Below are 15,532 nucleotides of genomic sequence, written 5' to 3' on the forward strand. Positions count from 1 at the left end.
AGCCCGCTCGGAGCTCCGCCCACTCAGCCGAGGCCTCACCGCCGCTGCAGGGGTCCTCCGCGCCACGTGGGGGCGCTGTGAGCGCCACCGCCTCCCGGCGGCCCCGCGCGCCTCCCGGCGTCCTCTGCTCTCCCTCTTTCCGCGGCCGCCGCCGACATGGTGGGTCCCGCGGGTGGCATCCGCCTCCATCTGCCGCCATCCGCCGCCGGGGCCGCTCCCCCGGGGCGCCGAGCGGCATCGGGGAGCGGGCGGGAGCGGGACGAGAGGCCGCGGGCTGCGGCGGGGCGGGCAGGGCGGGCTGGGGCCGGGGGAAGGGGCTGAGGCTGCAGCCGGGGGACGGCGGGGCCTGACGGGCGTTTCCCCCGCTCGGCCAGGGACGCGTCCGGACGAAGACGGTGAAGAAAGCCGCCCGGGTGATCATCGAGAAGTACTACACCCGCCTGGGGAACGACTTCCACACCAACAAGCGGGTGTGCGAGGAGATCGCCATCATCCCCAGCAAGAAGCTGCGCAACAAGATCGCGGGGTGAGAGCCGGGGGGACACGGGGACGTGCGTGGGGCACGGGGACGTGGGTTCCTCCCGCCACCTGCATTCGAAAGTGATCGTGGTCTGGCCTGTGACCTGGTCATTGATAGTGCAGGGAGAGGAACGGCGAGAGCTTTCCCGTGTTTGGGGGGGTCTGTCCTTCCCCCCCAGACCCTGTCGCTGTCGGACACTTCTCTGTCCCTGAGGAGCCTCGGGGGCGGTGGGACATTGTTGGGGCTGATCGTGGGACATAACTGGGGGGGTGGTGGCACAATTCCGGTGCTTGGTGGTGGGACATGGCTGGGGTTGGGTGGTGGGATAACGCTGGGGTTGGTGGTGGGACATGGTTGGGGTCGCTGGTGGGATAACGCTGGGGTTGCCGGTGGGACATGGTTGGGGTCGCTGGTGGGATAACGCTGGGGTTGGTGGTGGGACATGGCTGGGGTCACTGGTGGGATAATGCTGGGGTTGGTGGTGGGACATGGTTGGGGTCACTGGTGGGATAACGCTGGGGTCGCTGGTGGGATAACGCTGGGGTTGCTGGTGGGATAACGCTGGGGTTGCTGGTGGGATAACGCTGGGGTTGCTGGTGGGATAACGCTGGGGTTGCTGGTGGGATAACGCTGGGGTTGCCGGTGGGACATGGCTGGGGTCACTGGTGGGATAACGCTGGGGTTGGTGGTGGGACATGGTTGGGGTCGCTGGTGGGATAATGCTGGGGTTGGTGGTGGGACATGGTTGGGGTCACTGGTGGGATGACGCTGGGGTTGCTGGTGGGATAACGCTGGGGTTGGCGGTGGGATAACGCTGGGGTTGCTGGTGGGATAACGCTGGGGTTGCTGGTGGGATAATGCTGGGGTCGGTGGTGGGACATGGTTGGGGTCACTGGTGGGATAACACTGGGGTCGCTGGTGGGATAACGCTGGGGTTGGTGGTGGGACATGGTTGGGGTCGCTGGTGGGATAATGCTGGAGTTGGTGGTGGGACATGGCTGGGGTCACTGGTGGGATAACACTGGGGTTGGCGGTGGGACATGGTTGGGGTCGCTGGTGGGATAACGCTGGGGTTGCTGGTGGGACATGGCCAGGGTTTCTGGCAGGGGCTCTGTCTCCTCAGCCTGGTGCAGTTTTGGGAGCGTGAGGGTGGAGGGAAGCCCTGGATGGTCCCGTGTCCCCCGCAGGTATGTCACCCACCTGATGAAGCGTATTCAGAGAGGACCTGTGCGAGGCATCTCCATCAAACTGCAGGAGGAGGAGAGGGAGAGGAGGGACAACTACGTCCCCGAGGTAAGGCTCTGGCTGTGCTCCAGCACCCGCCTCGATGTCTGTCCGTCCAGCTTTGAGGCGTCCTCTGTTAGTGCCCCAAGTTTAAAACCAAACCTCAGCCAGGAGGAGCTGAGCAGGGTTTGGGTGGAGGAGGATTTGGGCTTGGTATCCTGGTGCTATCACTAAAACCACAGCCTGGGGTGGGAAGGGCAGCGGACTTCTTGCATTTTAACAGGTCCTATCTGTCCTCGATTTTCCCAACTTAAAATGAAGAAAAAAAAGAACTTGATGGGATGCAAGAGGTTTTTTTACAGTGGCTTAGAGCAGCAGATGTCTCTGAAGAGAGGGAGCTGGTGAAATGCCCTCTTGTCTTCAGCCTCCGTTCGCAAGGGGTTGAGGTTTCACCCACGACTGGTCGTTGATAGCGCAGGGAGAGGAGCTCAAAGCGTTTCTGTGTTCGGTGGGTTTGATCCTGTCACTCCCAAGCCCTGTAGCTTCAGACACAGCACGTCTCCCCCGCTTCGAGATCTCTGTGATCTTCTGGTGTCTGCGCCGCACAGAAGCGCTCGGTTGTTACCTCGGCTCTCCCAAACCGTTGGTGTTGGCGTTTGGTTCCACAGAAGGTTGTTTTAGCGGTGGTCTGAGGGGAACAGGTGCCACAGCAGGATGTCACGGGAGTTGTGGGGGTGAGGTAAGGTGGGCAGGAGCTTTCCCCCCCACTTCAGGATCTCCTCGGAAATGTCCTCGCTGCTTGACAGCCCAGGGGGAGGTGACGTGCTCTCCACGAGAGACCAGGCTTCTGTGTGGCTCCCTCGCCCTTAAGAGCTGGAAATGACACGTGAAACACCAGCAGATCCTTTCGCAGGTGCCCCAGATTTTAGGTGTCAGCACGGGGCGGGGGGTGGAGGCTCGGAGGAAGCGGCTGGGCTGACAGTCCCTGTGTTTTACATAGTGACCTTAAGGCAGGATGAGGTGGTCCTGGTGGGAGAAGTCACCCCTGGAGGGACCCCGAGCAGGGAGGGAGCGTCCGTGCTGTAGCTGTCGATGCGGCGTTAGCTGACCCTGCGTTTTTCATGGTTTCTTACAAAAATAAGGGGTGTGATGTGGTCTCTTGGGGAAGGAAGCACAGGGAGATGGAGGTTTGGGGTCTGGAGAGGTTTGGAGGATGTTCTGGGCTAGAAGAGCAGGAAAACTCAGGTCCTGGGGGTGGGACAGCCCAGATGGTCACTCAGCATTGCTGTGTGCCACTGCGGTGGTCACACGTCTGGCCTTGGGGACAAGTGTGAGTGTTGGTGGTGACCACCAGGACCGGTGCAGGTGTGAACCTGACCCCGGTTCTTCTTGGCAGCCTTGGCGTGGAGCTGGTTTGGCCTCAAGTTGACAAAAACTTGCCATATAAGAGGCTCTTCTCATGTGAGGCCCTTCTGGTGCTGGGTGGCTCTCATGGTGTGGTGACAGGAGAGCTGGGCTCTGCTGGGGACCTCTTGGCTTGTTCTGCTCCTGGAGCTGTTCCCCACGATGGACAGCGAGATCTTGTTCGTGTGGAGACAAGATTTGGGCAGCGCTGGGTGGGGGTGTGGGGGAATCAGGTCCCTTCCAGCAGCCCCTTTGCAGTGGGTGTGTGGGGACAACCGGGGGGCAGCAAGGATGTGGCCTTATCAAACCGGGTCCTTTTCTGTCCCCAGGTCTCTGCCCTTGACCAGGAGATCATCGAAGTGGACCCAGACACCAAGGAAATGCTGAAGCTCCTGGTGAGTGTCCCCAGCTGTCCTCTTGCCAGGCTGGTGGCATGTCCCAGCTCTCCCGCTGCCCTGAGGGGACTGAAGGTGTTGTGTTGGCTGAAGGTTTCAGCACTGTGGGTCCCTCCACCCTGGGACCTGTGGGGTAGTCATCTCCCCTTCCGGAGATGTGAATCCCCCCTTGGTGCTCCCCGCTCCCCTGGGGTGGAATCTGCTCTTGGTGGGATCGGGTGCAGGTGACGGGCAGGGCGATGTCACCGATCCCGTTTTCCGCGCTGTTTTGCAGGACTTCGGCAGCCTGTCCAACCTGCAGGTGACACAACCCACGGTGGGGATGAACTTCAAAACGCCGCGAGGAGCTCTCTGAGCCACTCTGTATGTTGCTTTTCCAATAAACGTGGGGAACCCATCGCAGCCTGCCTGGTTTTTGGAGGGCCGGTTCCTTGGGGCATCCGAGGCGTCAGGGGGTGAGGAGGACCCAACATCTTCACATTTTTGGCATCTTTTGGGGTTCTTTCCTGGCCGTTTGAGGTGTGTGCTGCAAAGCTGTTGATTTTAAAGGCTTTCCTGCTCACAGGGCGGTGGGAAGGGACAACTGCGGTGGCTCCTGGAGCTCCTCACCCTCAGTGCCACCCAGATTCACCAAGCAGAGAGCTCGGGGGTCATTCTGTGCCGGAGTGAAAGTTGCTTTTTATGATGCTGTTGATCACTTTTAAGTGTTTAAACAGAAGAAAGTCTTCTCACTGTTTTTCTTCATGTGTGGGGAGTGAACAGAGGAGAAGCTCTGAGCTTCGTGCCTGCAGAGCTTTGTGCCATCCTGTCCCCAGCGAGATGCTCCAGCCAGCCATTTCCCCAGGGTGCAGCAGGCACGGGAGAGTTTTGGGGCTCGCTCCTGCCCCCCAAAACTGTCCTGCTACGTGGAGCTGCTGCTCGGAGGCAGAGGAGACAGCAAAGTCTCAGCCTGGCTCTGGCACAACGTGCATTTTGTTCAGGGGAAGTCTGAGGCTCTGAGCTCAAACCCTCTGCAAACCCGCGTGTCCCTGCAAGGAAAATGACCCCCCGCAGCCATGTCTTGAATCCCTCCAGTGCAAAACAAAAAGGCAGAAGAGTTTGTGTTTTGGGGAGAAACGTCTGTATTTAAGTTTGCTGTGAAATTTGTTTTAAATCGCTGCTAGGCAAGGAAACAGTTACAGTAAATACAGTTGGGTATCAACGCACACACCAACCACACTGAGCTGTGGTCGGGATACGCCAAGCAGGGATAATTTCTAAATTACCCGCGTACTGCAGAGATTTAACTCAGAATTTGTGGCTTGATACCACCAATCTTCACAATTTAACTAAAACACAGGGAAAATGACGACAGTTAAAATAACCCTCAATCTGCAGAAAAGAGCGAGCAAGGCGGCATCCTGGCGTCCAACCACGGGATTGAAATCCCAAATTCAGCTTTTCGGATGCAAACAGCCACCTGTTCCTTACAATTTTCTTTTCATTTTACTCTTCACCTCAGAGTAAATATTAATTTCGTTCTGAATCCAATACGCCGTGTAGCCCGAGGTGCCGGGGGTGAAATCGCGGAGCTCCCCGACGTATTTCTTCATGTCACGAGCGGAGGTGTAGCCTGCGGAGGGACAGCGTTGGGGTCTCCGACAAAACGAGGGCGGCGGAAAACGCAAAGCGCGGAGGAGAAGGGAGCGATTGCAGTCGCACCCTCAGCGTTCCCGCAGCCGTGATTGCGGGAGGAGCACGCAGGGGGGTCCCTGCTGCATCCGCAGTTGTGTTCAGGTGTATTTTCCGCTCCTAAAATACCGACGCCAACCGTTACCTGTCACCATGTTATTCACCGGGTATTCGTGGAGGGTGCGGTAGGGGAATTCCCCCTGGGCAGGATCTCTGGAGCCCGTTTCTTCTTCGCTGCTGTATCAGGGAGGAGGGAGAAATCTGTGTGTTATTTCCTGTGCATTGGGGGACTTGTGAAATTCGGGGGGTGCGTCCAAATCCCATCGCCAAGGGCAGGAAAATACCTTTCGTCCAGGTCTAGCACGTGCTCCTCCGCTTCCTCACAGCCTTGTCTCGCCCGCTCCGGCTCTTCTGTCAGATTTTCTTCATGCTGCGAATATTAAGAGTTTAGTTAAAATTGCACCATAGTTCCCCACAGAACACAGGAGGCGCGCTCCAAGGACGGTGTTTTTAGGACTTGTGATTTCAAGCGTAATTTAGAAAAAGGTTTTAAATCTAATCGACTTTTTTGCTTCATAAGTACTGAGAAATCGCTTGGAAGAGAGAGCAAGCGGCACCCGGAGCTACACGAGGAGGGAAATGCCACAGGAAAGGGCTGGGCTCAGATCTCAGGGATGTCTGGGTGAGGGAGAAAATCCGTCCCGCGCTGTCCCCTGCGGGGATGTCACGCTGGGAGGGACACGCACAGCGCAGCAAGATGAAAACCAGCCTCCCTGAAGTTCATAGAACCGATGTTTTTTAAACTACACCTCCCCTAGTGTCTATTTCTCTTCTTACTTGTTCCGCGAGTGAATCGTCTGCCTGCTCCCAAATAAAACTGCCGATTTTCCTTCTGATTTCTGCCGTGAATAAAAAAGAGAGTGTCAAATATAACGTCTCGATGTCTGGGTGGAGACTGGTGAGGAGCGGTGTCCCTCAGGGGTTGGACCAGGTGAGCCTTAAGGTCCCTTCTACCCCAACCGTTCTGTGATTCGACGATAATAGATGGAGAATATAATAGATGGAACATCCTCTGCGGTGGAAAAATCACTCCCAGCTGGAGGAAATTCCCTCCACTTAAAGCAGAACTACCTGCAAGGTCTTGTTTGCGCCCCCCAAAAGGCTCCGCTCACAGGGTAACCCCCCAGGAGAGACAAATCCTCGTTTTTTAGTGTGTTTTCTTCTATTTCCCCCCGACCTTCTTGCACGGCGGCGGGCGGCAGGACGAAGTGTCCCAGAGCCACGGACGGCGTGGCCCCGGTGCTGGCCCAGGCGCAGAGGTACCGCGAGTGGAACACCGTGGCTCTGCCCTCCAGGTAATCCAGGCTCTCGTGTATCCTGCAAGAGGAACGAGACAGCCCGTTTCCAAAGGTAAGCCCGAAAAAATACACAAAGCAAAACAAATTCAAAGGGATAGCGTCATTAAAACTGACCTGTGCCGATATTTTTGCCAAAAGCACCTAATTTTCTGTACTTTTCTAACTCTAAGATTCTACCAGTGATGTCCCATTACAATCTGGGAAGGACAGCAGGGACTGGGTAAACACTTAATTTTAGGGACTAAACAGCACCGTTCCACAACCTGCTCTTGAGACGAGACAGTTCTTTGGGGAGGGGGGAAAAATGTGAATTTAATGTGTTTATTCTTAACCCAAATCAGCGGCAGCGCTACAAGGAAGGGTGGAGGAGGCTCAAGCACCCACCGTCCTCCTTGGAGGGGAATTAAATATTGTTTGTGGGGCTTAAGGGCATGAACAAGGGTTACATTTTTCCAATCAAGAATTTGAATATGTATTTATCATATATAATTATATATAATGCCCCTTGGGGGAACATCCTGGTCTGCAGTGGGTGCAAATTGATTACTCTGGGATTTTTGGGATTCCCCTCACAAATGTGATGCGGGGAGCTGAAGGATGACAAAAATTTAAGTCAGTTTTAAGCAATTGGGTTAACAGAAACTGCTCAGCCCAGCTTAGCAAAGCCTGCTGCAGAGCACTGCGAGAAAACATCGCAATTCCCTTTCAGGTGAATATATATGCATGATATTGAATATATATAAATATTCACTGGGTGGAGGAAGATGCTCAAATAGCCTTTCCTTGTGTTTGTACAAATGTTGTTGAGTGCTCTGATTTTTTATATGAAATAAGCAGAAGGAAATGAGTGACTCAGCCCTTTTCCAGCCATTTTTACCCCCTCGTTTCCTTTCACAGTTAATTTGCGCTGCCTTTTTTGCACCTGGTTCCTTCCTTGGGGACAGCCTCACCTTTATTTTAGACCCTGATTTTTCCAGATGATCAATTCAAAGACGGTGAGAAAACCAACGCGATTAGTTTAATTGACATCATAGTTAGGCCAGCCTAACGCATGGATGGTTTTTCCAGCTGTTTTTCTGTTTTCCTTAGGGAAGGTGTGAGTTTTCAGACCCCGCTAACAGCCCAGAGGACCCGTACCAGGGACTAAAAACACCCCACTGGGTTTTAAAAGGATTTAAGATTTTAAATACATTAAAACCATTATCTATCCCTTCTCTTTTGCTTTCTACATCCAGCCATTGGAGCAAGTGGGACCCTCCAGTGCTGCGACTGCATGGTGGACATCGCATGAAGGCAGCTCGATGTGAGTGTGAAATGGGGGTGGCATGGGGGCGACAGGAGCGGGGACAGCAGGGGACAGACCTGCGGGTGTCCGGGTGGGCGGCGTCGCTGCTGAAGAGGAACTCGGCGTGGCGCTGGTGGGCGAGCGTCCCACCGCCGGCCACTGCGGGGACAAGAGGGGGAGCAGAAATGGGTGTCCCTGTGTCCGCACAGGTGACGGGCTGTGCCCCACCGAGGGGACGTGTCAGCCCCACGCCCCATCGCTCAGCCTTGCCGGGACCCCTCACCCCAGAGCTGCCGCGGGCCGGGGCTGACGCTCTGAGAGAACCAGGCGCGGTGGCCCTGGAACATGGTGGCGGGAGGACGCTGAGGGACAATGGCGGGAACCTGAGGGGCGATGGCGGGAGGACCCTGAGGGGCGATGGCGGGAGGACCCTGAGTGGCAGCAGCAGTGGGAAGAACCCAAGGGGCAGCGATGGGAACCTGAGGGGCAGCAGGAACGGAGGGGTGATGGTGGGAGGATGCTGAGGGGCAATGACAGGAAGACCCTGAGGGGCGATGGCGGGAAGACACAGAGGGGCAGCAGGAACCTGAGGGGTGACGGTGGGAAGACCCCAGGGGGCAGCAGGAACCCAAGGGGCGACGGCAGGAACCTGAGGGGCAGTGCTAACTGAAGGGAGATGGCGGGAGGACACTGAGGGCCGATTGTGGGAACCTAAGGGGTGATGGCGGGAGGACACTGAAGGGCAGCAGCAGTGGAAAAACCCCAGGGGGCAGCGATGGGAACCTGAGGGCTGATGGTGGGAGGATGCTGAGGGGTGGCAGGAAGACCCTGAAGGGCAGCAGCAGGAGGACACTGAGTGGCAGTGGTGGGAACCTGAGGGGTAGTGGGAACCGAAGGGCGATGGTGGGAGGACCCTGAGGGGCGATGGTGGGAAGACTCTGAGGAGTGAGGGTGGGAAGACCCCAAGGGGTGATGGCGGGAACCTGAGGGGCAGCAGCAGCGGGAAGACCCCAAGGGGCAGTGATGGGAACCCTGAGGGGTGGCAGGAAGACCCTGAAGGGCAGCAGCAGGAGGACACTGAGGGGCAGTGGCAGGAACCTGAAGGGCAGCGGGAACCGAGGGCTGATGGTGGGAGGAAGCTGAGGGGTGGCGGGAAGACTCTGAGGGGCAGTGGCGGGAAGCCAAGGGGTGATAATGGGATGACACTGAGTGGCAATGGCAGGAACCTGAGGGGCAGCAGGAACCAAAGGGTGATGGCAGGAGGACACTGAGGAGCAGCAGCAGCAGGAAGAGCCCAAGGGGCAGCGGTGGGAACCTGAGCAGCAGTGGGAACCGAGGGGTGATGGTGGGAGGACACTGAGGGGCAGTGGCGGGAAGACCCTGAGGTGTGATGGTGGGAAGCCGAGCGGTGATGGTGGGAAGATCCTGAGGAGCAGTGGCGGGAACCTGGGGGGTGATGGCAGGAGGATACTGAGGGGCAATGGCAGAAAGCCGAGGGGCAAAGACGGGAGGACACTGAGGGGCGGCAGCAGTGGGAAGAGCCCAAGGGACAGTGGCAGGAACCTGAAGGGCAGCGGGAACCGAGGGGTGATGGTGGGAGGAAGCTGAGGGGTGGCGGGAAGACCCTGAGGGGCAGTGGCGGGAAGCCAAGGGGCGATAATGGGATGACACTGAGTGGCAATGGCAGGAACCTGAGGGGCAGCAGGAACCAAAGGGTGATGGCAGGAGGACACTGAGGAGCAGTGGCAGGGAGCTGAGGGGCAGTGACAGGAACCTGAGGAGCGATGACAGGAAGCCGAGGGGCAATGGTGGGAGGACACTGAGGGGTGATGGCAGGAAGCCAAGGGACGATGGCAGGAGGACGCTGAGGGGTGATGGCGGGAGTACACTCAGGGGCAATGGCGGGAAGCCGAGGGGCAGCAGGCACTGAGGAGAAGTGCGATGCCCCGAAAGGCAGTGGCCATTTTCAGGCTGGCCAACCCCTCCTCGAGTCACTCAGGTCACTGCAGCCACCCGGGTCTCAAACACCCCTCATGAGGGTCCCGCTGCCACCTCCCCAGACCCATCTGCTTTCACCTGAACACCCCAAAACAGCCGTGGGACCCCAGGAGTGGGGCTGCCCTGACCGACTTGTGTCACCCCTGGGAAGGGAGCAGGACAAGGTGGTGGCTGTGGCTGACTTGCCCAGGGGAAGGTGGTGGCAGAACCTGGCAGTGAACTCTGCGTTCATGTTCTCTGTAGGTGCTGGCAGAAGATGCAGTGAGAAAAAGACACCATCTCTGTGCCTGAATTTTGTGTCCTCCTGTCCTGTCTGCTGGATCAGAGCCGCTCGCCAGACCCCGTCCCTTTCAGAAGGTGTGTGTTCTGTGCTGTGGAGGGAACAAACCATCCTGCCAGGCGGTTTGGCATCACCAAATGGGGCAAGTCCAGCTCAGCAGGACACACGGACAAGATGCAGATACATGAGGACTCAGCCTGGTCTCCTCCATGCTCAGATTTTCTGCATGTCCAAGATGTCCTAGTGTCCTATCTAAGCAAGCTGACTGTGCCCCAGAGATGTCAGCAGTACTGAAAAGTGATGTAGAAACCTCTTGTTTTTGATTCTTACTCATTTTTCATCACACGAGCTGAAGAATTCCTTCAGCTCATGCTCACCCTTCCACGAAGGGCTTGGTAACGTTGTCAAATTAAAGGAGAGAAAGGTAAGGAAAGGTGTTAGGCCGTGGTGTAACTGCCGTGTGGCACAGCTAAGCTCGGTTTAGTTGAGCTGAAGTGGGGCAGACTGTGTCGAGCAGCTGGCCAGGTGCTGTGCACCCTTCCTCTTGCAGACACCATACAAAAACACGCTGTGGATATTCACCTTTCCCGGCTTGCCGTGGTTTGCCGGCAGGGAGGAGATCGCAAACTCCTTTCCACAGAGCTGGGGATGTGGTGGCAGAGCCAGAACCATGTGTGCCGCAGCATCTCTTTCGCTTGGTTCCACTTCTCTCAAAGGATGTTGCATTCACCCATGTGTCCTCAAACATTTCCCAATCCTCTTGCACCCTATTCCTTTGCTCCCTATCATGCAGGAACTGGTGACGCTTTAAAAACTCCAAAGAGATGTGACGTTGAAGAAGCTGATCTCCAGAAATTTCTTCTATGTTCTCCTAGAGAGTTCTCCTAGAAGTTTTTCTTCTAAAAATCCTGGTTGATTCAGGAAATTGCTTGTCTGCAGCAAAATCGCTTGTATATCGTAAAGCACAGACGAGGCTTGTTTCATGCTTCAAATTTGCCAAAATATCCCTCAAAATTGCCATCTCCTGCGAAATTTTGCTGAAATGACACCAGGAGCAGTGCAGCTACATTCCGGATACCTTTGGGCCCCTGAAGGCTGACCCCAAGGATACCTGATAAAGTAGAGAAAGTTTTTCTAGCTATGATCCTGAAATTCAAATGTTAATCAAAAGCAGCCAGCCTCTGGGATCGCCAGGCATTGTTCTCCCCCCAGAGCGGGGATTTTTGAGTAAGCCATCAAAGTATTTCCTAAGTAAGACCACAACAAGCCCACAGATGCAATCGGGGCACAAACTTCCCTGGTGTGGGGAGATGTTGGTGTTACGTTTGCTTTGGAGAAGTGGTCGTCTTGCATTGTCTGTGCCGTGGTGTCTTCAGCTTCTGCAGGCAACTGTGCTTGTGTCCTAATTAGGATGTTTTCCTCTTGCTGTGATGCTCCTGAGGACAGTACTGGTGAAGCTCAGACGGTGGCAGGTGCTTTGGTGGCTCTTTGTGATCCAGAGGAGGAAGCCAGGACGTGGTCCATGGCTCAAGCCACCTCTGGCTCTCACAGCTGCCCCGCTGGGGTTTCTGGAGGAGAAGCCCAAACGTTTTCCACCCTCCCAGACCATCTTCTACCACAGAAGGGCCACTGCTGGTCCCTGGTGACTCCCCTGGGTGGCCTCCAGAGCACGGCTGATGTCCTGCCATCCCATGCGGGGTCACAAGCATTTTGTGTGACCACGCAACCACCCCTCCTGGTTTGAATGATCCTCTGATGAGCTTGAAGTCCCCACAACCGCTCCTTTCACCCCAGCAAGTTGTCATATGCTTGCGTAAGTTACATTTAACACCCTGACTGTGAGGCTGCAGCTCTTAATTTCGTATCTATCAATGTAAGTAGCAATGTCAGATACATTTTTCCACCTTATTTTGTCCCCTCCTTTTGCCCCCCACAGCCAGAGAACCGTTTTACTGTGTGAATCCCAGGTTTCCAGCTCACTATTTCCCATTGTTACAGATATATTTACCATATCAAGAGCTGCAAGATGTCCCATTTCATTTCTTGTAGTGTAAGAGTTGGTTTTTTATCCCCTCAGGACTCAGTCCAGTTCTCTGTTTCCCCTCAACCTGGCTTTACACCAATCGTGCTGAGAAGCATCAGTTGGAGTGCTCCTCCATGGACACCACATTCTGCTCCTTTAAAATCAGACCCAGCATCCCCAAATTTACTTTTTTAACACAAAACACTTCCTGCACCTTCACAGCAAGAAAAAAGTGCACCTGAGTGTGGCACCACCACCCTCCAGAGCCCATTAAATCAGCTTCAATTGTCATACGACTTAGAAAAAAACATTTTAAGGACTTTGCTGAAGTCCCCAATTTTATTTGGGTAAAAATCCTGTACATATCAAAGCACTGAAGGGCTACAATTACTTTTTAATCAGTAATACATCCACAGCTATGTGCTCAATAAACAGAGAGCCAAGCTAGCATACTGCTTTGGGCAAACCGTGTTTTAATTATAAGCTTTATTAACTGTGGCTGCAGCTAAAACTTATGGAGGGCAGATGTTACAACAGAGCAACACTTTGAAAAATTACGCAATTTCGGGGAGTATTTATTGGCAGGTTTTGAATGGTGGGAGTTTGCATGACGAATCTCCCACAACACAGCCAAAATTTTGAACCCTGATGGGCCCACGCTGGAGCTCCTTCGTTGTCACCAGCAGCCAGGGTGGCTTTGATGGCACTGCCGTACGCACAGGACATCAGCTTCACAGGTGCGAGACCACCTGCCCATCCTCCTTGTGCTTTTCCTCTCAGTGCCTCAGCATTTTAATTCCACAGCGCAGAAAGCCACTAGTAGTTTTACAGCAGTAATTTTAAGTGTAGGGGATGGTTTCCCTAAGAAGTAATTTTGCAATGAAGACGATTGCTCTTCTCCCTCAGAACAGCAAGCGCGATGTGAAGAAAGGACAGAAGCCCAAGGTGATTTTGACTTGCAAGGCAGAATTCTATCAGAGCTGCACAGAGGAAAGGACATGGATATCAGTCACACTGTTTGCACCTTCAGTTGTAGTTATTTTAAGAAAAAAAGAGTGTTTTCCACAAGGGAACTCCAACTGCAGAGTCAGAGTCACCCATGTCCCACCTCCAACCAAGCTGGTCCCCCCTGGCCATTGGTGACCTTCACACCGACGTCCCAAAGCTGCCGCGCTCTGCGCTGCCCTGTGGGCATCACACACCCCAGACCTGAATCTAAATATTCTAATATCTAAATATATATAATACTCTAAATATCCTCCTAATCCGACCTTTTCCAGCTCTAGGGGATCTCTTGAGCCTTTCCTCAGGCCCTAATATCACACCTCAGCTTTTCTGCCACAAATTAAGAGCGTATCTTCATCTGTCATCCCCCACTAGAAAGCTGGACAACTGACCTCCATATTTTCCAATTTACAAAGTTCGTTGGACTCATTATCCTGAGTCTGAAAACCATCGATAACACCTGCTGGTCCAATGCAGAGGACATTTCAAGTGAGGTGTTGCAAAGGCTTGTGCCAAGGACAGCTAATAATTACCCAGCCTCTACCAAGGCACGCAAATCAGGCGATCCAGCCAAGCCATGTATCTTTATTTTTCTCTTCTTCCTATTATTTCTGGATTGCTAAACCCAGATCAGTTACACCTAGATACGTCCTGATAGCCTGAAGAACACAGAGCACTCAGACTGAGACACCAGTGAATAAAATTAAGACCGCTTCTGGTCTGCGCCTCATAAAACCCAGATTACCAAGCCGACACACCGCCTGCCGCGGGGTTTATCAGCCTGCGCCTCCCCCAAGCCACGGGGATTCCCAAGGTATGGAAACTTCTCATCAGAGCGAAGAGAGCACCACAGGGTCTGGGGAAGCACCAGGGGACACATGACAACTCTGATTATCTGGCACACATGCCAGGAAGTTTTGCTCCATTTTTTTTTTTGAGCAAAACAGACTTCCAGGCAAATTACGGCTGAGGATTTGCTCAAATAGTGGGCAGAAAGGGTGCCGGAACAGCCCTGCTCCCAGTCAGCTCCAACACTATATATATTTATTATTTTGCCTGGTTGCGTTTGTTCCTCAACTTCACAATCTACAGACCCCCTCCCGCCCAAAAAAAGTCCCCTTTGCCAGCACAGCGCACCAGCAAAACTCACCATGATTATTTATCCCAGGCATGGCTTAGAAGTCTGGATCTGCAAGAAAGAAGGGGAAAGTGTTAGGGTGGGGGCCAACCAGCACCCCCGCTCACCCATCACCACAGCTGGAAACACTTCCAGAGCCAGACAGGGCAAGTTTTCCTATCTGCTGCTAATGAACTCTTTCACACAGCAGTCCAGCTAAACCCAGCTTAATTTTCCACCTGTAGCACAAGATCTTCAAATTCCACCCTGCTATAGGACCCTGTTTCCTAAGAACGGGGATGTTGTGGATATAAATTAACGAGCTCTGGGTTCTGCAGGGTGGCAAAGGTCGAAGAGGAAAGCACACTATACCCCATCGGAACGACTGCGGCTCGCGGAAGGTGGAATGGGCCACCCTGCATTCGTAGGTGCTGCCCTTCTGCGGGGTGAAGGGCACGTAGACCAGGCGCTGGAAGAACCACTTGTCATCGAAGGACATGTCAGCGTACTGCACGCCCTCCATGGGCTCCCCGTTCTCCAGGAGGGTGATGTCGATCTGCGGAGGGTGGAAACCGCTGACAAAGCAGTTGAGGGTGTTCTTCTGGCCAAGTGCTGCGATTTTGCGGGAGTACACCTCCACCTTGGGTGCCTCTGCGGGGGGAAGGAGGGGGAGTGAGGAGCAGGGCTGTGGGGGAGGAGCCAGCACCCACCCAACCAGCCACAGTAACCGGTACCGGGGTCCTGACCAGCCCCCTCCCTCACAGCACCCACCCCTTACCCCAAAACGGGTACCAGGACCCTCACAGCACCCACTCCCCACCCTACCAGGGTCCCCCCCAACCCATAGCGGTACCAGGGTCCTCACGGTCTTCCCCAGCGGTACTTCCTCCCAGCGGTACTTCATCCCCGCAGCACCCACTTCCCACGGTCCCAGGGCCCCTTCCGCCACCGGTAACCGGTCCCAAGCTCCTCACACCTTCCACCCCCATCACCCCGGTCCGGACACCCACCATTCGCCTTCCCCAGGCCGAGCAGCGCGACCAGCACCAGCAGCCCAACTTTCGGACCGAGCCCCATGGCTCCCTCCCGCTCGGCTCCGCCCGCCGACTGACCGTCCTGCGGCAGCCACCGCCTTTTATAAACTCCGTCGGGCGCGGCCAATCGCGGCGCGGAACTGCGGAGCGTCATCAGTCTCTCAGCAGAGAGGGAGTAGAGAGGTTGTGCGCTCCCGGCGCGTCTGCGCACTGCGCGC

General features: G+C 55.1%; 3 protein-coding genes and 1 non-coding gene across 4 annotated transcripts; 2 read left to right on the forward strand and 2 right to left on the reverse strand.

The window, feature by feature from the left end:
* Positions 1–3: 3 nt before the first annotated feature.
* Positions 4–3,941, forward strand: RPS17 (ribosomal protein S17). Its single transcript, XM_065076332.1, has 5 exons — positions 4–159; positions 375–526; positions 1,708–1,813; positions 3,478–3,543; positions 3,818–3,941. The coding sequence occupies exons 1-5, from the start codon at positions 157–159 to the stop codon at positions 3,896–3,898; spliced, it is 408 nt and encodes a 135-aa protein (XP_064932404.1). The 5' UTR covers positions 4–156; the 3' UTR covers positions 3,899–3,941.
* On the forward strand, positions 587–717 carry LOC135580628 (small nucleolar RNA SNORA71). Its single transcript, XR_010475546.1, has one exon. It is a non-coding gene; the product is annotated as a small nucleolar RNA SNORA71 (small nucleolar RNA).
* A 720-nt stretch (positions 3,942–4,661) lies between the features above and the next one.
* On the reverse strand, positions 4,662–8,410 carry TERB2 (telomere repeat binding bouquet formation protein 2). The gene is made up of 7 exons (XM_021283403.2): positions 8,141–8,410; positions 7,935–8,016; positions 6,452–6,591; positions 6,052–6,113; positions 5,559–5,644; positions 5,360–5,451; positions 4,662–5,155 (listed from the first exon to the last, which is right to left on the reverse strand). The coding sequence occupies exons 1-7, from the start codon at positions 8,202–8,204 to the stop codon at positions 5,010–5,012; spliced, it is 672 nt and encodes a 223-aa protein (XP_021139078.2). The 5' UTR covers positions 8,205–8,410; the 3' UTR covers positions 4,662–5,009.
* A 4,045-nt stretch (positions 8,411–12,455) lies between these two features.
* On the reverse strand, positions 12,456–15,483 carry B2M (beta-2-microglobulin). The gene is made up of 4 exons (XM_005515495.3): positions 15,291–15,483; positions 14,653–14,931; positions 14,314–14,352; positions 12,456–13,138 (listed from the first exon to the last, which is right to left on the reverse strand). The coding sequence occupies exons 1-3, from the start codon at positions 15,466–15,468 to the stop codon at positions 14,339–14,341; spliced, it is 471 nt and encodes a 156-aa protein (XP_005515552.3). The 5' UTR covers positions 15,469–15,483; the 3' UTR covers positions 12,456–13,138; positions 14,314–14,338.
* Positions 15,484–15,532: the final 49 nt, after the last annotated feature.

Source organism: Columba livia, chromosome 11, assembly GCF_036013475.1.
Source record: "Columba livia isolate bColLiv1 breed racing homer chromosome 11, bColLiv1.pat.W.v2, whole genome shotgun sequence".
NCBI lineage: Eukaryota > Metazoa > Chordata > Aves > Columbiformes > Columbidae > Columba > Columba livia.